The 25445-nt window shown below is 37.3% G+C and overlaps 2 protein-coding genes across 3 annotated transcripts; both read left to right on the top strand.

The window, feature by feature from the left end:
* Window positions 1–4084: 4084 nt before the first annotated feature.
* On the top strand, window positions 4085–9006 carry RB195_004254 (uncharacterized protein; the record flags this gene model as incomplete). 2 transcript variants are annotated; one of them, XM_064181347.1, is made up of 7 exons in its annotated part: window positions 4085–4295; window positions 4515–4648; window positions 4859–4942; window positions 6594–6721; window positions 6792–6972; window positions 7916–8098; window positions 8839–9006. In XM_064181347.1, 7 exons carry the CDS (start codon window positions 4085–4087, stop codon window positions 9004–9006), a joined length of 1089 nt encoding a protein of 362 aa, XP_064033282.1. The 2 variants fall into 2 exon arrangements, with proteins under 2 accessions (XP_064033282.1, XP_064033283.1); XM_064181346.1 differs by lacking the exon at window positions 8839–9006 and having other exon boundaries at window positions 7916–8131.
* Window positions 9007–19981: 10975 nt separating this feature from the next.
* Window positions 19982–24071, top strand: RB195_004253 (uncharacterized protein; the record flags this gene model as incomplete). Its single annotated transcript, XM_064181334.1, has 10 exons — window positions 19982–20000; window positions 20063–20151; window positions 20395–20544; window positions 20623–20754; window positions 22002–22090; window positions 22243–22375; window positions 22490–22603; window positions 23620–23717; window positions 23780–23853; window positions 23953–24071. The coding sequence occupies 10 exons, from the start codon at window positions 19982–19984 to the stop codon at window positions 24069–24071; spliced, it is 1017 nt and encodes a 338-aa protein (XP_064033281.1).
* Between the last annotated feature and the right edge of the window lie 1374 nt (window positions 24072–25445).

Raw genomic sequence — 25445 nt, 5'->3', positions numbered from 1 at the left:
GGAGGCTTGCGCTGTCGTTCACGACTGCAAGAGTGTTAATTCCTAAAGCCGGGTCAAAACGACATGAATCACGAGTATAGTTGCCGCTGCCTTTCTGCCGAATCGGCAGCCCTTCAAAAGTGGCGCTTAGTGTTAAGAGGCTTAGCTATTGGAACCGAGGTGGGACCGTCGCAAACTGCAGCGATAGGTGGTGCCAGCACCTTCGCTGCACCTGTTTCATTGCCTAATCTTTCAAACCTAGATTTTCATATATATGCTCCATTCCGATAGATTGCTATATATCTCGAAAGAAGCCGCGTACGCAATTGCGTACGTGGTTCATGTCGTTTTCACCCTACTATATGTATGTGTGACTGGAGGACCGTTACATGGGATCAATTGGGGCAGACCAGCAAGAACGTAAAGGATCTGGCTTCTCACGGCTGTCACAATCTACTCTAAACGGTTAGCACAGGCTTTAGGTAGCGAGTTGATTGGCTTTCGTTTTAGGAATTGTTGCCAAATGATTTCCATACAGATCGGCGAGCTGATGTTTATTTCTTTAGAGATTGCATTCCACCTTACTCTCCTTCGTTGCTGAGATCATTCCCGATCATTCTATTTCTCCTTTGAACTGCGTTGAATTGATTTTCAAATAATCTCTTTTAATTATTGATTTGCCAAAGATACGGCTTTGAATTCCACGACTCCGAAATAAACAGACTTTCAATAGCGATAACCACCAGCGAGCAAGGAGTCGTCTTTTGGCAAGATGTTAATCATTCTTATGGATACCCAAAATAAAGTATAAGACAAAGCAGATCCGCTCTGTTAACACATTCTTTATGTAGCTGAGTTGATTGGCTTTCTTTTAGGAATTTGTTGCAAAAATCATATGAGTTTTGCGAAATCATTTCCACTTCGAACTGTTCTAAATCCTCCCCTTTAGAGCATTGCAGTCCACCTTGCTCTCCCTAAAACTGTATCTTCGGCAATTCAATAATTAAAAGCGATTATTTAGCGAAAAGCAATACTGGGCAATTCAGAGGAGAAATGGAATGATTTCCACAACGAAGAAGGAGAGTAAGGTGAAATGCAATCTCTAAAGGGGAGAGATAAACATCAGTGGAAATGTATGGGACATATGGCTAACTCGTATCTAAACTTACACCCGGCTGCGGGAGACTCCACCTCTTGGACCAATGCTAACGGGCCGCGAAATTCGAAACGGTACAGTGAGTAACTAATTCCTCTGCTGCATCAGTAGATTAACCTTGGAAAAACCTAGGTGACGATTGCTTTACGGTACTTTACGAACTCTTACCACAAAACAGACGAAAAAAATATCACAATAAACTTCAATCCAAAGGATGAAAATAGAACTTGGGGTTTTTGACCCTTATCTTGCAGCTGGAGAGGATTACTTTAGTGGACTTCATAGCTAACATTCTTTACTCTTCCTCTGTCCAGTTTTCTTCACTTTTTTCCATTTGCTCTTGCATTGCTTTCCTTATTTAATTTTTTATTTTCACTTCCTTTCATCTCTTGCATCATCTATTCTTACTTGTCTTTTTTCTCCGTCCTACTTTTATTGTTTCTGTGTATTTTGTTTTGTGTTAATCCATTGTTTTGCTTGTTATGATTATTCTATCTTGTTTCTCCGTCTTCTAAGGTTGTATTTTTGTGCTTTTTCTAGGTTTTATTCTTTTTGCCTCCTCAGAAAGACTTTCGGTTCCAATTTCTTTGTTTTTTATTTATGCAGTATGTTTTATCCCTGTACCACACATTTACTTCATTCATGTTTGTTTCATTTTCGTGTGTCTCAGTGTTCTTGAATCCATTCTTTTTTTGTTTGTGCTTTTTCACTTTTTCTTCTTAACCTTACTTTCCTTTTTTCACTCTGCTTTTACTTCAGAGCATGTAATTGTGTTGCTTACTTTGCTCCTACTTAGAGATGATACTGCATGATAATCGGCACTTATATCACGTTAATATAAGACAAGAACATTGAAGCTAAAAGAACACAATTCGTATAGACAAAATAGTGGAGGTTTCTCAAGTGAAAGTAAAGACTTCTTCAGTATCTCTTTCTAGTTGGGGGAAGACACTTTTACTACAAAAAATCTTGGATTATATTGCTCCAGCATTGGTACAAAATGATGAAAAAAAGTACGAAAGTAAGCCAGTGTGGTCTATGACAAAACTAGATAGGGTTTTCAAACGTAGTTACCTGAAGTGATCTTTCTCAACTGCAAGGTAAAGATCAAAAAATCCAAATTCTAGTTCCATCCCTTACTCAGTTTGAAATTCAGAGATCATACTTCCTTTCTTTCTTCGATTATGATTAATTGTGATATTCTTCTCGTTCGTTTTATGGTAGGAGTACGTGAACCAAAGAAGTCGAAATCAAACTTTCTCAGTCTTATTCTCTGAAACAAGGAGGAGGGTTAGCCGCTTGTTTTTGAATTAGCAGCATTATTTTGAATGAGTCAGCATTGGTCCAAGGTGCGGAGCATCTCGCAGCCAGATGAATTTAGATTCCGAGACATATGGCTACAACTCTTTAAAAGAACCCAATTTTCAACAATTTAAAGAATGTTTTTCAGAGAGGTTTGTGTATGTATGACGAGTAAAGTGGAATGCAATCGCTAAAGGGGGTAAAATCAGTCGAAATTTTACCATCATTTGGCAACAATTCTCAAATCTCTGTACACAAAAATGTTTAACAAAGGACTGTCAGCGGATTCATGGAATCAACAGCTATTGAGGTTCTTTGGCCACTCCTGCTAGCTAAGAATTAAATAGTACATACGGATGACAGAAGAAATGAACATGATCATCTAGGACCTAACTTCCTTTCTCCAAGTAGGCACTTAAAGCTAAAATAGTAGCGAGGGGTTATAGCGAAGGTGGAGTTATCACTTTCTGTGTCAATACTTGATACTGTGAGAATCAAGTGAAAACAGTAGTGAACTTAATTATTTTGAAAGAAGTCCGCCTGTAAAAAAAACAAATCGAATGAAAAGACAAATCAAGTAAAACAGGGATGGGATAAAGGACGAGAAAAGGAATGAAAATCTGAAATAAATAAGCGATAATAATAAATAAGGAGATCAATGCATAAACAAGTGAAACAACGAGAAGAAAAGTGGACAGAGGAAGAAAAAAGGTATAGGCTACGTAGTTACCTGAAGTGATCTTTCTCAGCTGCAAGGTAAGGATCAAAAAATCCAAATTCTAGTTTCATCCCTTACTCAGTTTGAAATCCAGAGATTATACTTCCTTTCTTTCTTCGATTATGATTTATTGTGATATTCTTCTCGTTCGTTTTATGGTAGGAGTACGTGAACCACCGTAAAGCAGTCATCTTCTACCTTTCTCGAACCTTATTCCTCTGAAACAACGGAGGAAGTGGTTACTCGCTCTAGTATTTTGAATTTCATGGCGCGTTAGGATTGGTCCAATGTGCGGAGCATCCCGCAGCCGGGTGTAAGTTTGGATACGAGTCATATGGCTACAACTCGTAAAAGAAACCCAATTTTCAACAACATAAAGAATGTGTTAACAGAGAGGATTGTGCCAGCCGTGAGTTATGGAAGCCAAGAATCATTGACGTTCTTGCCAAAAACAACTCCATGCTAGCACATGTCAAGAAATAAAGACTACTTACGTAAGAAAGAAGTAACAACAACATAGAATACGTATCTAGGAATAGCAAGTAGGCACTTAAAGCTAGAATAGGCGATGTGGCAGCTATAGCGAAGGTGGAAGTTATCACTTTCACCTATTTACCTCAGGTCGAATAGCTACGAGTGCCTTTTAACGCCAAAGGCCCTCACGCTTGTGAAGGGCCGCCGATTTGGCGGAAATGGCAGCGGGCCAGCGCGCCGCGACAGGATTGTACATCGTACAACTTTTTTTCTATGGTCTGGCCCAATTGAAAGGAAGTCTGGTTGCAACCTCCCCGAGTTTCCTAGCAAAAGCTATTTACGATGAAAGTGTTGACTTCGCTTTATGCGAAAAGTAGGAGAACTCGCGTGATGAAACAAAAATGGGCTAAGATGGCGACGGAGAGTTTTTTTTTTACTCTGGGCTTCTTCAGCGCATGCTTTTACGCGCTGTGTCTTCATCTATCCTTCTAATCGGCGGTTGTACTGAGAGACAAGAAGCTGGCGCCCTACGCTCCATAGAAGAAGTAGCCTTTCGTCAAACTGAATCTGGTTTGAATGCCAGTTCTCGAATTGTGGGTCAACTTCAACAACCACGGCGGAGTCCTGCTGTGCTTCGAGAGCGAAATGCTGCTCTTATAGTTGGAGGTCGGTGTTAGTGTCTAAAATCTCATTCAAGAACTGTTTAGGTCCTATTTAATACTATTAGTTTTTTTTTTTATTCTTATACTATTCTTATATTTTATCCATTATTTTATTTATTTTGTTGTATTGCATATGTTTTTTTTCCCACCCTTTTCTTTCTTTTTTTCATTGGATTTGCCCTGCCGGACTTGACTTTAGATGTTGTTGGTGATGATGTTTTAGGATGCAAAGGAAAAGACTCTCATTTGAATAGTAGTGAACGTATCCAGAAAATTAACGATCAGTGGAAATGCGAGCCAGCACCGCTTCCTAACGCTGTAGAAGGGAGGAGCTGCGCAGCGTTCTCTAATTTGGATGTAAGCTTAATATTGTTCAGCGTATGGATTTTGCTGAGAAAAATAGGAAAATTCTCGTGATTAGTGTTTTTTCTTGCCTGGTTAAGCCACTTTTCGTCGTAAGCTTTATTATTCTTTTTGAATGATTGACCACTTATTCTTTCCTTACTTTAATCGCCTTCTTTTAATGTTTTCTGGAATCGCAATTCGTTCCATTCAACTTAGTTTCAGGATTCATCTGGTGTCATCGTTGGTGGATTTAATGGTAATGACTGCTTAAAAAGTGTGGAACTCTTTAAAATGAACGAGAAAGAGGTTAGCGAATGGAAGTAAAAATACAGAAACTGATGCCGGATGCCCGGGTTTTTGAATAGATTCAGGGCACCCGGCAAAGCGAAAATTTTCCATTTCCTGAGCACTCAAAAAAGCTCAGTTAAAGGCATCACCCCACGAATCTGAGGTGGTGCAGATTTCAGGTGGAGTATTCGTATACGGGATGGGAGACTACGAAGAGGGAGGTAATTCCGTCCATTTCTTGCTAATTGCCGTAAAAAACGGCTCAGAAGATGCGGCGCCGCACAAGACTGGCGCGCTCCAATCGAACCTCTTGTACAAAATGGTGCGCCAAAACGAATGAAGCTGTGTCTTCCGGGCCGTTTTTTACGGCAATTAGCAAGAAATGGACGGAATTACTTCCCTCTCCGCAGTCTCCCATCACGTATACGAATACTCCACCTGAAATCTGCACCACCTCAGATTCGTGGGGTGATGCCTTTAATGGACTGTTTGGACATCTGGAAATCTGGCTATTTCCGAACATTCGGATGTCCTAATATTTGTCAATGTGGCTATCTGAAGAGTTAGTTCAATCGATAATTAGTGGATTGACCCAGCCTTTGTGATTTATCTTTGTAAAATTTATATCCTATTTCTGTATATGCGTTTTACTGACTTAAAATCTACGAAAAATAGTAAAATAATTGCAAAAATCTTCGTTCATGGTTTGGTAACCTGAAGTTTGGTTTAATCGGCGAATAAACGTGAGCTGGTATGATTATCAAATGGCAGTGCCATTCCTGTTTTAGTTTCTTCGTCTTTGGAAAAAAATTCCTTTGTGGATGTCGCTCAAATAAAACACGTGGTTTACCCAGCTGGAGCGTTTTGATGCTCTATGAGGATGTCCATAAAATAAAACGAGTTTCCTTAGGAGTGATGACTGTGAAGTTATGGATGTGCAACAGAAAATCCACTAGAGAAGAATATTTGTTTGTTTTTCTGGTTTGGTGAGAACAGGTAGCGGCTAATGAATGGTTTTGCAACAATCTGTATCAATACTTGCGGATAGTATATCGGACATAATTTTTGTGGATTTCATCCTTGTGTTCTCGTTAGTGATGAAATCGAGTGAAAATCCTTACTAAAGACATCATTACATTCACGTGTGGAACTTGATCCTGAATCACGACCTAGTCCCGGCTTGAAATCGCAGTTGCAGCTGAGTCAAAAGCTGAGAAAGCTAGTTGCAGTTACGTAAACGGCATCATTGATCTTTTGGAGTTGACCACGAACTCAAAGGTTCAAAATTACCTCAACATTTTTGATCGAATCAATCAAATAATGGAAAAGTCTAACATCGAATACTCGAATAACCTCTTCGCTCATTTTTGAATAAAACAACATTTGAATTTTTAAATGATTTTCTTGAGCTGTAGCCAACATTGGTATTGATTGAATCAATCGAATTGATCTTTATTAAACAACAACAAGAGCAGAAAATCAATTAAAAACTACGTTTCAACATGCCAAGATGCCAAAGACAGTCAAACAAAAGGCAACATTTGAACATTTGTTTGAAAATTCGACTATTCGAGGAACTGGCATGAAATATCAAATGAAATAATGTGTAATAAGTTCCGCACTATGCGATGATATTAAAATTAAAAACAAGTACCTGGGAAAAGTTTAGGTTGTTTCAACAACACTAGAAAATATCCCTTTCCGAATTAAAAATGGTGTGGCAGTGTCCGTGGGAGATGATAGTATCCTTTTATTTGGTGGATGGGATGAAAGTCATACGACGAAAGCAGTTTTCAGGTTCTTCTTCTGCTTCTCTGCCCTCTATACTCTTTATCCTGAAAAAAGGTTATTTCTGATCTATTTCCAGGTTAAGCTTCAATAAACAACATGATTCCTATCATGTGGACATGGAATCCATCCTACCGTATGATGTGGAAGGACACTGCTGTGCTATTCATAACGGTTACGTCTACATTATTGGTGGCTATGACGGTATTTCTGTATTGGGTACGATCATCCGGTATTCGATTGCGGACAAAAAATCTGAGGTACTGCCTTGATTTATTTCCTTATAAAATTTCCGTTAAAAAAGTGTACGCCGAAATTTTTGAAGCCATAAATTTTTTTTCATAGCAAAATGAAACCTAATAAAAGTTTTTTTTTTACATTGGAGAAGTTTCCAACATTTTGAAATTGATCAGTCATCACAGCCCGAAAAACTTGACTTGCAGTGGTTAATTGCGTTTGTTTTGGGACCCTAGCTGGCTTCAATCGAAGAGTAAAGCGATGGTCCCATCGTTTTATTTTGGGGGCAACCGCTTGTGCAATTGCAATGCGAGTCAGGTGGTTCTCACCTGATTTTTTTTTTCTATACCCATGCCCTCGTTTTTTTTAATTGAAATATTTCTACTTCTGAGGAATTCATAGCAGGGTCAAAACGACATGAAGCACTGTGCAGTTGCATAAGGAAGCGGCTATCCTCGAAGCGCTGTCACAGCGTAGCGGTTAGAGTGTAGATGGGACCCTTGCTGATATCATTCCTGCCTGTTGTTCGCGATGCTCCTACCCTTGACAATACTGTATCTGTGGGACCCTCTACGATGGGTTAAAAACAGTTTTAAGCGATTGCGTCTTTGCCATGCATTCTTTCTATGGTTTTCCTCGCATGGAAGGGGTTTGCCTTTGGAAGTTTGAGGGGAATAAAAGGAACTTGTCAACCAGAGAAGGTCCTTGCATTGCGGCGCACGCGTCGCCGCCATAAATAAAAGAGATCCACCGCCGAGTATAAATATGTTAGAGATATACGGCACCGACATTTGCTTGGAAGATTTCGAATGAAACGGTCATCTAGCATCCATCATTATTCTCGTCCTAGGGATTGAGTGTGGCTGGAATTTTGAGAAAAATAAGATTTGCGGCCTGGTATTTTTTTGTTTAAACTATTTTTTTCGAGAGCTATTACGTGAGAAGCATATTTTTTTTGTTTTGCAGATACTACCAGTTCGCCTGTCCACACCCCGTGAGAACCATGTCTGTGAAGTGGTGTTTGACCGTTACATAGTTGTGATGGCTGGATGGGATGGAAAGCGTGCGCTTGATTCCGTGGAAGTCTTTGAAATAGTGGATGAACCTCCATACCTAGTCCCAGTTAGTGTGAACCTCAAATTAGCTCAGGTAAGAAATCGACCAGGATCTATAGCGTATTAAATTCGATTTATATTGTCCCTTATGAACTTTAAAGGTATCACCCCACGAATCTGAGGTGATACAGATTTCAGGTGGAGTATTCGTATACGGGATCGAAGATTATGGAGAGAGGGGTGACGCCGTCCATTTCTTCCTAATTGCCGTAAAAAATGGCCCGGAAGATACACCTTCGGGCGTTCTGGCGCGCTACTTTCTACAAAGAGTTCGATTGGAGCGCGCCAGCCTTGTGCACGCGCCGCATCTCTCGGACCGTTTTTTACGGCAATTAGGAAGAAATGGACGGAATCGCCCTTCTTTCCATAATCTACGATCCCGTATACGAATACTCCACCTGAGATCCGTACCACCTCAGATTCGTGGAGTGATGCCTTTAAATGGTACAAATGTACCGCTACATATATTCTGTCCAATAGTTTCTTACGGTATAATTTCCATTGTTGTTAATCCGGGTGTTCTTGTTCTTTCTATTACTTGTTTCCATCGTTCGTGAGTTTGCAAATAGCTAGGCCTGTATCCTGAAAAAGGTATCATTTCAATAAACATTATACTTCTATAGTTCTCAAGAACTTCCGCAGTTTTCCAAGATTTTCATATTGTTTTCCTCCAGTGAAGTATGGGACATCAACACAACGCTGCAATTTTAAATGAAATTTCTCTCAAGTACGTAGAAATTCAAATCAATCGACTAGCTGCACTTTTTTGAATAGGATTTCGCTGTTGGAGCTAGCGGTTACGATCGTGATGGGACCATCGGTCGTGCTTTTCTCACCTTTGCAAACCGAGTGGAGCCAGCGATGGGCTTCCTTGATCGCAATCTCTACCACAGCCGCCTACGCATCTGCGCTAGGTTTAAAGGCATCACCCCACGAATGTGAGGTGCTACGGATTTCAGGTGGAGTATTCGTATACGGGATGGGAGACTATGGAGAGGGGTGTGATTTCGTCCATTTCTTCCTAATTGCCGTAAAAAACGGCCCGGAAGATGCGGCGCTTGTAGAAGGCTGGCGCGCTCCAATCGAACCTCTCGTAAAAAACAGCGCGCCGGAACGTTCGAAGCTGTATCTTCCGGGCCGTTTTCTACGGCAATTAGGAAGAAATGAATGGAATCACCCTTCTCTCAATAATCTACAATCCCGTAAACGAATACTCCACCAGAAATCCGTACCACTCCAGATTCATGGAGTGATGCCTTTAAGGTTGTTTTGATTCAAGCACACTACCCAGGATATGTCCATACTTGTATCACTAAGGCTCAAAAGTAGGGTGGAGACAGCTTGAAGGGATTTTTTGCGTAGTACAATGGCATAAACGCAGAATGTTGGTGGTTATTATTTAGACTTTTGGTTTGCCTATCAAAAACATATCCCTATTCGATTCCGGTCTCGAATAAACGGATTTACGCAGTTGTTTCTTCTCCTTAGTTATTCATTACAAAATAAATCTAGGATCTATATTGAATATTATTGAATTTATTCAGGTAGGGGCTATGTGTATAGTACTAACTGATTATTTATAAATTTCTAGTTTAAATAACAGGAAAAATACAAAATATGAAAGAAATGTAAGATTCGAAGTTTCCTCGTGATACTTTATGAGAGGGGAATGTTCCTTTCATAGAGTTCACGGCTATAATGAGGTAATTAAGAATATTCACGACTTAGGCCTCAGGGTTCAACGAAAAGGAATACGCGAAGAGGAAACACCGTCTCAGAATTGAAATGGAATTCATGCTTAACTTTTCTTTTATCCCACAAATTAAATGAATTTTCTTAAATTCCTTATGTAACCTACTAGTGCTGGGAGATTTGGTATGGATCAGAGGCCTGCACTTTTTTTTCATATTTTTTTTACTATGTAAAGTGAAGAGTTTATTCTTCTCTCCGGAACAAGAGATACAAGAGTATTGTTCGAAATTTCGGTTAAAGGCAGCGTATCAAGAAATTGACGTCGTTGGGAAACCATTGGAAAATGTAGAGATCGGGGTGTAGATCAGAAATATGAGCGTGACGGCGCTCAATTTTCTCTATTCTTTCTAGAAGAGGCCGTGTGAACCGCCTTTTCGGCCTACGAGGCACGTTAGAACGTTTGGTTTAATGACATGCTGTCTTTAATGGTAATTTAGAAAATGAAATGAGAGATATGAGTAATTAATACATTTAGTAAAATACGAGTAACTAATAAATCTATAACTTAATTTTCTGGCACATTCCACCTGTTTTTCACAACACCTCTATATGATTATTTGCCGTCTACGCGGTACAAACGCAATTTCTTCGAGACTTACTCGCCTCATTTTTCCATTAAGCGCCGTAACGGCGCGTAACGATGCTATCATCCACCACTCAATCTCAATCCACAACTGTGACCGGCTCGTGGAGGATTATTGATGTAAGCACCAACAGCTAAACATATATGAATATAATATATAATATATTTAATTATTTACAATGTACTTAATATATTGCCCATGTTCGACTGTCTTTAAATCTCGGCATGTTGAAACGTAGGTTTTAATTGTATTGTTTTTTTTTCTTGTATTTAATTATATTTCTTGTATTCTTCTTATTAAGTACAGCAATTGAACTTAATATATTTTTTGTAACATGTGATATATATATTGTAATTATTCATGATATATTTATTACTTTACTATACATATTTCACCACTTATTTATATTATATTATGTTTACTGTTTAATTAATTATACTTATTTATGTATTTTACCAGTTTTTATTTCGCTGTTTTTCATATTTAATGTTTTATCAAACATATTTTACCATATTTATTTATTCTACTAATATTTATTTAGCATTTTCTATCTGTGCAATAAAACTCCTCCTCTAGACGTTGCTTTCTATTAATTTTTAGCAAATTTTTCTTCATCTATTTTTTCACATAAGCAATTTTATCTATTATTTTTATAAGTTTGTTAATTTTAATTTTAATTCTTAGCGAGTTTAGCCAGTAAAATGTGTTTTTATCTCTCAAAAATCTAGAAATATCATATTTTGCTCAATGTGAGTGAATATAATTTATCAGGGAAAATGAAAATTTATAGAAATTTCTCGTATTAAAATAAAAATTGTTTTATTTAACTGTAAAACTGGGCGATAATATTTTTTTGCTACATATTTTCACATTCAAAACAATTTTGACACTGAAAAATTTTACGCGGTGTCTCTAGTGCTTTAAAAAATTTGCTCGATTTGTGAAAATATTTTAAGTACCTGCTACATAGTTCTGTTAGCACAAATACGATTTCCTCTTTTTTTTTCTTCTTTTTTCTCTTTGAAAAATTTGAAGTTTCAATCTCAACTAATTTTCTAGTAATTTCTGATCTTGATTGTTTTTTTTTTGTATATATTTACAAAAGACTTATGATGGTGTGATGTATATCAATGGAATGGCGTATTTTTTAAAATATTCTTACCGTATTTTTTCTCTCCACAGAAATTATGAGCAGTAATTTCTGATTTTGATTGTTTTTTTTTGTTTACAGTTGTAAAATATTTATGATGCTGCGATGTCTAACAGTGGACTGGAATATTTTTTAGAAATTTTCTTGCCATATTTTTTCCCCTCCAGAGAAACTATAAGCAGTAATGCACTATAAAATCGATGTAATGTCACTGAATGCGATTATTTCCACCTTAGTTGTGCTTTTCAATCCTGCAATAGATGGGATTGAAAGGAAGGACTTTTAGTTACGTCGTTAATTCCTTGATGTTCTCAAACAAATGAAAAGAAGACATTGATTCTATCCTTTTGTGCCAAAATGCTACTCCTCGCGGAAGAGATTACGGTAGTGAGTGATGAAATGTATATAAATTTAGGAATTTGATATTTTTCTCGGCTTTATTCCGTTTCTTCTTCGTTCTATTCGGTCTTTTTTTTCTGAATTGCACTCTAATGAGAATAATTTTTGCTAAATTTCTTCTTTCAACGAAAGTGCTCCAGTCTAAGTTCCTTGCTCATATTTAGCGCTTTAGTTGACTCTTTTTTTGAAAAGATGTTACCTCAATTTTTTTTCGATTAAGGAAAATTTCCCTTTCCCTGGACAGTTTCTCCTAACAGATCATAGATCCTCACTCATCTGATCTCTCTGATTATTTTTTTCTCAAGCAGATTTTTATCTGCTAACAGCGAATGTCATAGAATTCTCCTATTTTTAAGTTTTTATTCCTGATTATTTCCTATTTTCGAAAATTTCAAAAAAAAGACGAATAAAGTCGATTTCAGAAATCTTATTAGTGAAGCGAAATCGAATTCGACTACTACGTTCCCGTGGAAACATTTTAGGTGCAGCTATATATTTGGTGGCATAAATTATATGAATATAAATATAAATAATAATATAATGTAAATAATAGATATAAACAAATATATAAATTCAGGTTATACTAGTGATTTAAATTTGTATATATGTTATATGTATATTACATTGATTATTATACTATATTATTTTATATTATGTTATTATATTATTATATTTATTGTACTTTATGTTTATTATATATCACAAATATGTCTATGAATTTATAGTTCAATTTAAACAACATTATAAACAGTTCAAATCTAACTACATCGTGTTTCCTGAAATTCCTGACGCATTGCCTTGAGGTATCCATTGGTAGCTACCATTCTTATTCACTAATAACTAGAACGCGTTATGCCACTCATTTTTCCATTCCCGCAAACAAATCACAGCGTGAGTGACGTCACAGGAAATTCTCACAACATTTTAGGATATGGACAGCAATTTTCCCGGCACTACAGTAAGCTTTGCTAATATTGGAGGGTAAAAAATCATTTTATTAATAAAGGGAAAAAAAAAAAAAGGGGAAAAAAAAAATTTAAAAAAAATTTTTAAAAAAATTTTAAAAAAAAAAAAAAAATAAAATTTTATGGAAAAAAAAAAAAAAAAAACCCCCAATTTCGTTGCTACCTATTCTATGGTAAAGCTTTGCTAATATTTTGGAAAGGGTAAAAAATACTTAATTTTGTAGGTATTTTTTTACAATAAATTTAAAAATGATCAAACGCTTAAAAATAAGGAGAAAAAAATTTCGTCAAAATATTGTAAGAGATTTAATAGAGGCCTCTAAGTTCTACAGGATTTTGTTTTTTTTTCCCAAATTTTAGGAAGATTTTGCCGTTTCTTTCAGATCATTAAAACAGAATATGAAATGGACAAAACGAAACAATTCCGACATTTTGTATTTGGTGGCATTTGATTTTAATAGATTTTTTTTTGTATTTGTGGCGGTAAGGCTGCGTAGTCCTCCCGAGAAATTGAAACGGTATCCTCCCCCTTGTCTGAATAGCTGTAATTATCTCACATTTTAAAAAACTCGAATTTTACTACCACAGACTCCACTTAGTCTTTATTTCCTTAAATAACGGAAGAAAAATCGACAAGTGTTCCATTTTTGTTCAAATACACTGATCCTGGGAGAGCACGTACCCGCTAATTATGTTCCCACCATATACAAGCGTTCATACTTCAGCTAATCTTTGGATCCGTTCCACAAACATTTAATTTTCTCTGGCAAAAAATCGCTAGGTTGATTACCTTCATATTTTGTGACTTTTTTGTTCGACAAAAAAAACAGATTATTTATACGGAGGGTTAAACCTGAGACTCCATGAAATCCTTAAAAACGCTCTGCTCTAAACGCTCTAGACTTCATTTCAGAGACTTAAGGACTTTGTGAACTTTTGTTGTGAACTGTTTTTTTTCAACTTATTGACAATTTTTGCGGTTTTTTTGCATATCTGATTTTTCTATCTTATTTTTCATTTTCCTGATCCATATTGACATTTTTGTTTGTTTGTTTGTTTGTTGTTAATATTATTCGGAAATAGTCCATCAAGTGCAAAAAACTTTTAAGAAAGTTAGAAAATCATGGAAAAATAAACGTTGAAGCGTGTGCAGCTCACCTTTGAGTCGCGCTGTTGTCAAAAAATTAAAAACAAACAGTAATGTGAGAAAACAACACGTACCTAAAGAACACAAGTAACAAATTAGAAAAGGATGTTCATAGATCATCCTAGAAAGTTCGGAAATTGCTTAGCATTTGTAGAAATTCTGATCAATGCATGTTTAAAAAATCACGTTTCTAATGCGGCTCGTATAGCAGAATCAAGGTGATGTCAAAAATAAATCGATTATCGATTAAATACATTCTACAAAGTACCGATATTTGAATAATCAAATATCCCGCAGTCTTTGTCGCATTCCGGAAACTCTACATGGTTAGATCTACAGCGAAAGAAGCAACTTTATCTTGGAAATTTATTTAATTCATTTATTAAAAATTTATTATTATTTATCGATCGTTACTGGAATGAGATTATCTACAAGCTGCTGATATTCGTGATCAACATCTTCGTTTACCTCTAACGACCAAGGATAACGCTCCTGTGTCGAACTTTTAACGGTACAAAAGGAAAAATCTAGTCATTGCCTGAGGCAACGATCCACGCCTTCCTCGCCTTGTTTCGCTTTTCATCACAGCTCACTACGGCACTTTTTGCACTGTTTGTTGCACGTTTCTCGTTTAAATCTCGTCTCGCAGTTTTCAACACAATCCACTTTGAAATTTCACCTGTGTGATGTACGGAGCAAGGTATTTAGTTGAGTGGCATATTGACAAGTTGTGTACTGGATCGGATCAGCAGTGCTGTTGGGGGGTGAGCACGATATGAACCACGGTGTAGTTGCGTAAGCGGCTGCGGTCGAAGGGATGCGACGGCGGAAGCGGGTGGAGTCGAGGTGGGACCGTCGCAACATGCAGCGGGGAATAGTAATAGTGAAAGTCCTCCCTCGGTTCTAAACGCTACGCTTCACCGTATCACTTCGGGCGCAGCCGCTTACGGAACTGCACCGTGCTTCATATCATCCTTATTCTAATTTACATAGCTTTGGGGTGCGCATGGTCAAAGCAATAGGGAAAAACCCGGGAACATTTCTTTTCCAAATGTTGAGATGAAAAATGTTTCTGTTGAGGCGAAAATGATACTTCGGCATATTTCACCGTAATTCATAACTTTGGGGCTGGTGTAGTGTAGCGGTTAAATTTTGCACGATGGAGTTTGAATCCGCCCTAGTGCCCACCAACCTTTCTCCCCTCTGGGGGGAAAAAATATTCCCCACATTTTTGGGAGGAAAAAAAAAAAAAATAAAAAAAAACCCCCCCCCCCCAAAAAAATATTATTTCCGCCAAATAAACCTTACTAAAACACAAACAATTTATAATTAAAAAAAAAGGGGGGGATCCCCAAAAAATAAATAAAAAAAAAAAAAAAATTTTTTAATTTTTTTTATAAAAAAAAAAAAAAAATGTTGTTGTCCTTGTCTTGGTGTCAATTTACCGATGTCGAAGAGAAAAAAGCTTGGATGCTCTAAAGGTGTTCATCCGTGCAGATTGCGTTGTGACTGCTGGATTTTCTTCTGGACAGAGTCACTACACCGATTTTACGCATTATTTTTCAATTGCAATAAACCGCAATATTGCTGGATCCATCAGACGGTCGGAAATAGGATGTTTGACCAGCTGCAGTAGAGTAAAATTATAAAATTTCGAAAGTTAACAGAGCTATGCTAATGCCAAGAAAATTGCCAAGTTTGTTTGTTTGGGAAGTTTTACCATATCCTGTGTATTCTTCTGACTAGGTCTCGTGCCAACTGTTTGGGGCACTGAAGCCGGATCTACGGGAGAAAACATTCCGAAATCAGAAAGAGCTGGAAAGTGTGATTTCAGCGTTTCTTCGAATCGCAGCCGCTAGAGTTCTGGACTTGTTGGATTGATAGTCCAGTAAAGCGTTAAGCTAAGCGAACTCCCAGATCAATCATCGACTGGGAGCTCTTCGCTTCGCTTGTCGAAGTTAAGGGAGATACCGTTATGGACAACATCGACGACGAATATGAACGACTTGTAGAACATCTTCACGACCGTACGAGAAATGAAGAATTTCAAAACCACCAAGAGACGCCTGTCTCTAAAAACTCTATACGTATACGTAATGGACGTTTTGATGATCATCATTTTGTAGATCTATGAACAATAAAATTATGGTTTTTAATTTATTTTCTTGAGCTGTAGCCAAGATTGGTATTGATCATCTTTCTTGGCTATAGCTCAAGAGAATCAATTAAAAACTACGTTTCAACATGCCGAGATTCAAAGACAGTCGAACATGGGTGGTAAAATTATAATTTTTCGGAAAAAAGTGTGAAATTTGCTGGAAGACTTTCGGACCAACCTAATATTTGATGTGTTTGTGACCAACTGTGATACAGCAATCGTATCAGTTAATTTTTACAATTATGTCCCAGTCACTGTAGAATTTCCGGAACTAATTTATTACGCTAGCCGCATATATGTGTTCCAACTTTGACAAAAACATGTTGTAATAAATTATTACTTCAATTCTTTGTTGAAATCTGACATTTTTTTATTTTCATTTTTTATTACAGTGGTAGTGATTTTTGGTTTCATACGCCTTCTAATTATAAATTCTGTTTTTAAGAAACTAAAAAAAAACAACGTATAGTTGCTACGGATTTGCGTAAAAATTGTTATAACCGAATGTATTATTATTTTATATTTTATTATTATTTAAGATTAATGTATTATTATTTCTTGTATTTTCTTCACGCATTTAATAGCTTCAAAGTAGAAACACACAAACGTCGCACTCCTCTCGCTTTTCGTTCCCCTTTATCCTTGATATCTACAAAATATTTATAGCGACTAGCTCACTCTATTAAAATTCTTTCCAGAACTTTTCAAACTTCCAGCTCAGGTAGCGTATCCTTTACTACCCTCTCTCTCCACCTGAAGAATAAATGAACTCATTAGCAACGTTTCATTAAAGTTGCATCGTGTACTTCATACTCTTTGCTCTACCGAGTACGTGTTGGATATCATCGGATGATTCATTCCTGAAAATTCCGCTGTTGATCTGTTTTTTCTCACACGTGTCATGCACCTGTCGACCTCGAAAACCTCAAGTTGAACCTCACAAACCACGGCCCAGCGAGGCCGTCGCACTGCTCTTTCTTTCTTTCTTTTTTTCCTTTTCGTATCTGGCGCGTTAAGCCCCAGTTTTTCTGATTTTCCCAGGATTTTAGCGCCAAAAAATCAATTGTATAGATATTTGTTGTTCACATGAGTATGAGGATGTTTTGGACTCCATTGTTCCTTAGACAGTTATTTATTTATTGTGCTGAATGGAAAATCCCGAAAAAAGCGAAACTTGCCAACCAGCACGGTGGTTCAGAAGAATTTAAGAGTTTTTTCCCGTCTTTCAAGAGTCTGATTTTGGTGATTTTTTTTAAGCTGACACAATTTACTAACTCTATGTAGGTCCGTATAGGCGGGTGTAGTGTAGCGGTTAGAGGTTCCGCTTCCTGCACGATCGATCCTTTATTTATCCTTTATCCTTTGTGTAGTTACTACATAATGATTTATTATTGATCCATGTTCTTCAAGTTCAAGTGTTTCAAGGATGAATTTTCCGTAGATGATCGATGAACAGTTTCATACTTCGTCGTCTTTAAAATAATCGATACCGTACTTTATAGCTACATAGGAAGAGGCTGTGAACTTTTTCTCATACTCCTCGGATGCTATATTAACATTGGGATTCAGATTTTTTTGCAAGCCTGCAACCTTACAAAGCAATAAATTGCCATAAACTTAGGATTAGGAAGGAAACATCTTCTCTGTCCTCTATGACCGCATTTTCTCTCAATGTGGGTTCCGGAACCTCCTGATTAAGAAGATTCAGTTTGCCTGCACATACATAGAATAGTGGAATTAGCTCCTATTGATATCCAGCACGAGGTGGTAATGACAAGCGGAAATGTTCATCCGTAAAAACATTATTAATATGATTCACCGTATCAATAAAACTATCACTAAAAGGTAATAATTATTTCAAGATAATGCTAAAGCTAATAAAAGCGAATAGTTTTTTTAGAGGGTATTTTATTTTTTTTTGTTCCATATTTTTTCCGTACTACTTACACCTCTTACTCCTGCAACTAAATTTTATTCTACAGGGTGACTGCAAATGATTCTAACAATGTTTCAGTCAATTTTTTATGTGTAATTTACTGTGAAATAAATTCATTCAATGAATTTTTATCACCCTCCCACTTGGGTAGGTCAAAACGAAACTTGTAACATAGGTGCGATAGTGAGGACCCGGCACCCTCGTCAGGTGAGGGGGTCTAACTCATAGGGTGTAACTGTAGTGATAAGGAGCCTTCAGACCAGAACCGTCCAGAAGTGAAAGGGGTCCCATCGTCAACGGTCAAAAGTGAAAGGGGTCCCATTGTCAACGGTCCCAAAGTGAAAATGGCCGTAGCATTGGCTCCGACCATCGAATCCATGACTTGCAATAAAGGATAAAAGGATAAAGTGTGTCCGGCGTTAATCAATCCGCTTGGGACCTGCGCCATCACCACGTTCACTTCAATTCAGAATTTCTTGAGGTTTACGAACGTGTAACTGGCCCGAACAGTGACTTGTGGGGGCTAGCCGATGTGTTTAGTCAGTGTTTTTTCCTCAAAGACATGTCTGTTACCAATTTGTCGACCACGGAAGGATGAAAGGCTTGGTGAGCACTGGGGCGGATTCGAACCTCTGATCGATCACCCGACCAGGAAGAGGAACCTCTAACCGCCACATTACACCCGCCCCTTGACTTCTAACTTGCAATATCATAAATAAAACGCTAAAACATGCTTTTTCTATTGGGTATTAATAAAAATAGATGGGTATTATATATTTTGATGCTAGAAGACCTCAAAACCCGACGAATCATTTGTAATCACTCTGTATTTTTAACATCCGACAACTAGTAACTATGGAGAAATCAAAGATATTCAGGTATTCAGCTGCTGTGGTAAACAGGAATAATAAATTCACATCATCAAATTGAGAGGATACCAGGAATTCAAAAAAAACCATAAATTGCGCAGGTGTTAGAAACAGGTGCAAAAGGAAACGTTTGCAGCAGCCTGATGAATGGTGGATGGTTGATCCCTCACTGCAATCATTTGACTCGTCTATTTTTCTTCCTTCTTCTTTATTTTCATTCTCTTTTCTTCTTCTTCACTTGCTTTCCTCTTCTTTTTTCTTCTCCTCTTTCTCCTTATTCTTTCTCTTATTTCTGTTCCAAATTTCATGTTTTTTTTAATGGATACAGAGTTTTTGCAAAAAAAAAGAAAGAAATCACCACCGTTCACATAACAGCAAAGAAATTCTTAAAAAATTAAAATAAACAAAGTCCAAATTATATTATTTGCTCTCAAAGGTCTGCTCACCCTTGGAAAACTGGAAGCGGTTAATCCTAAACAGAAATGCGAAGTTTTTCTGGAGTGTTCTTTTTGTTTTTTGTTTTTCTTTTTTGTTCTGGAGTGTTTTTCAGCACTCTTCTTGAAGTGTACTCCTACTCAATGGTTCTGATCTTCTACATTTACCTCAATCATTCCATTTTCCATCAATCAATAACAAAACTATCAGAAAAAGAGGTATTTTTTGTAGGGAAAAAGAAGAGGAAATTTTCGGGGGGATGAAATTAAAAAAATCATATTTTTCCAATTCACTGAGAATCTTTCGTGTTAATCTCTTCAGAAGTTATCGCAGAAGTTGCCTCGGAAAAATGAAAAGTGGATCATTTTTGATTCTGGATTTTCCAGCAAAGATAGTTTGAGCCACTCATTCGGCAAATAGTCAATGTGAAAAAAAATTCTGTTCGCTGTGGAGGTTCGTTGAATGACTCGGAAGATCTTCTCGCCCTAGAAATTTTCTGCTACACACTGAAAATTAGCCAATATGGACACGGATCTTGGAGGTATTTAATCGATACAGAGTGCTAGATACTGTATTCTCCTTCAATGATCCGAATTTTTTAAGGTAGGACCGAGCTAAGTGACATCATAGTTGGTGTTTGCATGATGTTCCTCTCGGTCGGCTGTGGAATTGCTTACGGACTTATATTATTGGTAAGTTCCTTCCATTACATGAACTCCTTTGAGAAATAAACAAAAAAATTTTAAAAAACAAATAGGAAAATAGGCACATAAAATATAAATATAAATATAAGCATAAATATAAAATGTATAAATACGTAAATAAATATAAGTATATAAATAAATAGGAAAATAGGCATATAGAATAAGTAGGCATATAACTACGAATAAATAAAAATAAAAAACGCATAAAAATAGATGATCGGAATTTTTCAGACAATTTGGAGGGATGGTGAACTGCTAAGGATGACCTCATACAAACTTATGTTCGCGTTGGGAATTTTTGATGTTGTTCAATGTTTTCCACATTTTGTCACTGGAATATTTACCGTATTCCAATCAGTATTTAGTCCTACGTTAGCGCAGGTATGTAGTGATTCATCCACGTTTTCAAAAATTATATTACAATAAATGAATGAATGGAGTTGAATTCAATTATTTCAGGGTATGGGCGTTTTGGCTACACCTGCATATGTCGCTTATGCTGTGCTCACCGTATTATTATCGTTTAATAGACTTGTACAAATTCATTCACCTCAGTTAGATGCAAAACTTTTCTCGAAGAATGCTATACGTGTGAGTTTGTTCGTAAAAATAAACTAAAAGGATCAGATCACAAATCTTACGTGGTATGGGAATCCAAGGAAAGGAAAAGCTAGAGGACGGGTTTTAGATTCGAGCGGATCCAGGCTAATTCCGCTCATCTCTCGTTAATCCCCGTAAAAAATGGCGCCAAAGACGCAATTTCTTACGATTGATTGAGTTCCAGTGCCTCATCCTTGCGCACGCGCCGCATCCACGCGCAAGCGGTCGAAAATCAATAAGATGCTCTCATCAGACTATCCAAGTGAAGCGGATGAATAGGTTGCTGAAAAGACCGTGTGTACATAGAGGAGCGTTATTACGTACTTCGTAGGAATTGAGGCTGTTCTCACGCCATTCTTTTTTTACGACAATTATGGAGAGGCGAGCGGAACCGTCCCGGATCCTGAAATATACAACACAACCCTAGCTCTCTAGCTTTCCCCACGGATTTTTTCAGTACGTCAGAACGTCGTGGTATGCTCTCTTTATGGGATGGTGATGAACGGTTACAGGTGTGTGCGCGTATTCGATCTGCCTGACGGCGTTACGGACTCGGCAGAGATCCGGAGACAGTGCTACGTTGCTTTTTCTCTGCTTCCTTATCGATGAAAATCGATAGGGCTATAGTCGGGTCGGTTCGGGTCAAAAGGGCCTGAAGCTAGAGGTGCAGTTGCGTAAGCGGCTACACTTGGGTTTTTGAGGTGGGACCCTGTCTAGGTTCACCGATCGCTGCAGTCCGAGTCTGAAACCAGTGCGATGGTTCCATCTCGGTGCCCTGCTCCCGTTCAAGTGCACCCGCTTACGCAACCGCATCGAGCTTCAGATCGTTTCGACCCAACTAGAGGTAAACAGTGGTCAAGGCGGAAATAAACGTGCCTAGTGAAGAAAATTGTGTAGTTTCTATCTTTTGTTTCCACTAAGGATTGTGGATCGATGATAAATTAATTGACCATCCTATTTTCCCTTCGGTTTCCATTTTCTTTTTCGTTCAGCTGAAATGAGCCCTGAAAAGGTATGTACTTCACAGAGGAATTCACGGTGAAGTGCTGATTTATCTGAAACAACAGCGATACCCACGTTAGACTTAGCTCATTTTTGCTCCAGAGAAATCCTATGAATTCTGGCATTTTCTCATCACTTTTCGGGTAACCCAGAAAAAGTTTTCCAGAAAAAAAGCGCTATGACGAAAAGATTTCGCGACAGATATTTTCGTATAAGCTATATTTATTTCGTTTCAGTACTGGTTTGCTTTTGTGGGAATAATATGGTTAACGTTTGCTGTTTTTCTATCCTCACCATGGGCTGCTATTGTTTACTATCCAGACCTGTGAGTCTTACGGTGGTTTCATCTATTTTTTTTCTCTGGAAACTTTTCCTTTTCCTTTTTTCTCAGATCATCGTTCAGGTTAGTTTTTTTTCTCTTCTACAGGTCCATTAGTGTTTATTAAGGTGATTTTATCAAAAATAGGATCTTTCCAGGTATTCCTGGGACTATGATTACACTCTGAAATTTTCCTTCTACGTCCAGAAAGTTGAGATGGTTATTGAGCTTAGCACCATCCTATTATCTGCCGTATTCTACGTTCTTGTCGCTATAACACTTTATAGAACCGTAAGGTTTTTTCCGGATCTTCACTAAAATCCTCATATAAGTTCTGTAGATCACTATATCCAGAGTTTATGATCCTTGGTGGATGTGTACCCTCGCTTTATCCTCATATTCCAGCGAAAACGTTTTCTTGCACGTTCAAATTCTCGAGCCGAAGTGAAGATATTGATTCAAGCGTTCGTTATCACTGCCTACTGTACCGTACTCAATTTTCTATGGCATAACTCTCAGGTGAATCCTTTCAGGATGACATTTACTGTTATAAACATTCCAAATAACATTTTTATTGTTGGCGAAGAACTATTTCGGAGGTATGTGAGCGATTTATTAACCTTGTCGACAAAATTCTTCTTGTAAGATCGTTGCGAGATCGTTTTCCATCCAATTTTTATCGTATGTATGCATGAAATTTGATGGAAAAAATTAAAATCGTCTCTGAAACATTCAGTTTATACTTGCTTAACCAAAAATTTGTACCTTTTTACATCCCTGATCCACCCCCTGGATCCCGCAATCAACATCCCTATCTCTAGGTCTTCCAGCAATTTCCCTCACCACGTCAGATTCGTGGTATGCTGCCTTTAATCGGGAGTGCTCAACAAACAAAGAAATTTACGAAAACGAAAAAAAAAATTACGAAAATTACGGAATTTTCCGGATATTCTGCGTGGAATTCTTCTTAACGTCTCAAAGTTCCTCGTATAACACTCCGAAACTGACGGGATTGACCTATCTACATCGCTTCATTCACAGATATCCACGCCATCGATCAATTGGAAATTTCTCGTCATGGCGGGAATATGTGACTCCTGGAATCCTCAGCACATCCTTATCCAATTCTTTTTTTCTATTGATTTGCTTAGTAGGGTATCTATTTCAGTTCAAAGACGAATTTTTTTCTTTTTTTCAATTTTCTTTTTTCAAATTTTTTCTTCAAACGAATTTTTTCAATTTTTTTTGTGTAAGTAAGGAAATCTGGGATTGTCGAGGCGTCACCTAATTTAAGCAATTTTCAAGTTAAAGTTCTTTTCTTTCTGTTTTTCTTTGTTCTAGTAGTGCAATGAAATCCATATGAATTGATTTTCTTTTTTTTTCAACAACCATAATTCATATGTTAGTCAACAGGCTATTTAAAGGCGTAGAAGTTATTGTTAATAAAGTAAGATCCAGAAGAAGAAGGAGGACTTCTGGATAAGACGCAAATTTCTGCTCATAACTGATTTTTTTTAACAGAATTCTACATTTAGACGCTTCTTCCTGCAAATATTTGGTCTTATATGACGTTAAATATGATGTGGATTTTAAATAGTGGTGTTTATCCGCTTATTTATTTCATTGTCAACAGGTAGTTGAAGAGCTATGTCAGATCAAAGAGAGCTATGATCTCCAATACGTCAATTTTTCTAGAGCAATCCGTGAACGAATTGCCACCAGGAGAACAAACATCACTGCTGTGTCGATGTTAACGAGGGCGCCAAAAAGTAAGCAGTTACTGTATTTTATTGTAGTTTTATTTACTATTTATTTATTTTTTATTTATTTATTTATTTTTACGGTAACTGAGATCCTGACGATTTTAGAGAGCTCAGCTGAAGCGGATGATCCGTCGAAATGTAAAATCATCCGAACACATTTGAACGGAGACGTGAGGACCGGTATGGCCCTGAAAAGTTTCCAAAAATTGCAATTTGTTAGCTAACAAGCAATCAATTCGAAAAAAATATTGATTAGTGATCTCTAATACCGGTAATAAATAAATCATATTATTCGAAAGTCTTTTTTTTGCATGAAATCAGCACGTGTTTTTAGTTTTTTTTTCTTTTCAAATACATTTATGATAAAGCCTCGAAGATCCCTTAAAAAGCCTAATAATTTCCAGTAAAAATAAATATTGCATAAATAATATTGCAATAATATCGGAATGTTTGACTTTCGTTAAATTAATTTCGTCTTAGTAAGATGTGGTATTGATTTTTTTCAAAGCGAACATTACCTTAGGCTGTTGATTGATTTTATTGGATAATTTTCCAGGAAAACACCTTTTTCCGAGCCAGCCTCAATTGGGTTTCAATGATAGTAATTCTTCTAAGGAATTTCTTTTTCTTTCGAAACATAAAATTACTTTAACTTCAATTTCTAAGAATTTTTTTCCCGGTACAATTATCTCAACTTGATTTCTTGGAAAAAAAACCTTCTGCCCAATTTGATCCCTTCAAAATTTTCTCGTTCCTAGACATTAACAAACATTAAAAGGGAGGACTTGTCACAAAAAAAAGGAAGAAAGGCAGAACTTAAACACTAACATTTGAAAAATCGATTTGGACACTACTGAACGAAAGGAAAAACAGATGTTTTTTTCCAGGATTATATAATTTTTGCTGTCACCAACCACGGAATTCATATGAAATACTTGGCGATTCCCGTTGCTACACAACAAAATCTTACCAGGTGTAATATATTCTCGTAATTATTGAGTTACCCAATATAATTCCTTGTTTTGCAACGAGCATATTGACAAAAACGCAAAAGAGGAAATAGTGGCACGAATTCTAGTTAGATTATGTAGCTTGGTATCCTGAACAATGTGAAACAGTTCGGATGAAATGACAATGAATCCTTCAATCAAGCGTCGTGCCTCGATTGCGTTGCGAGATCAATCACGATCACGATTCACTGGATTCAGAGAGCAATTTGGCCGGGATGATCACTTTACTAAAGGTAGCATACCACGCGATTGACAAAATGTTGAGATTTCTCCGGGAAAAGATAGCGTTAGTGGTGTAGGTGACGACAGCGAGCTTGTTCACACTCAATTCCCCCTAATCACCATAGAAAACAGCGTGGAAAACAGCCTTCCTGTACGAATGTTCCTACGACGCACCTGTTAACGCGCCACTTCGTCGAACGCAGGTGCGCCCGTGAGCGAGCGGACAACAATCGATGAAATTACTCCAGCGATCTCTAAGGTAACACCAATGGACAAACTTCCAGGGGGAACTGACGCGAGGGTAGCGTTAAAAGGCGCCTCGTAGGACAATTCGTACAGCAGGACCCTTTCCCACGCCATTTTTCA

Source organism: Necator americanus, chromosome I, assembly GCF_031761385.1.
Source record: "Necator americanus strain Aroian chromosome I, whole genome shotgun sequence".
Lineage (NCBI taxonomy): Eukaryota > Metazoa > Nematoda > Chromadorea > Rhabditida > Ancylostomatidae > Necator > Necator americanus.
Note: the sequence above shows the minus strand (reverse complement) of the source record. Positions and strands in the feature narration are given on the sequence as shown.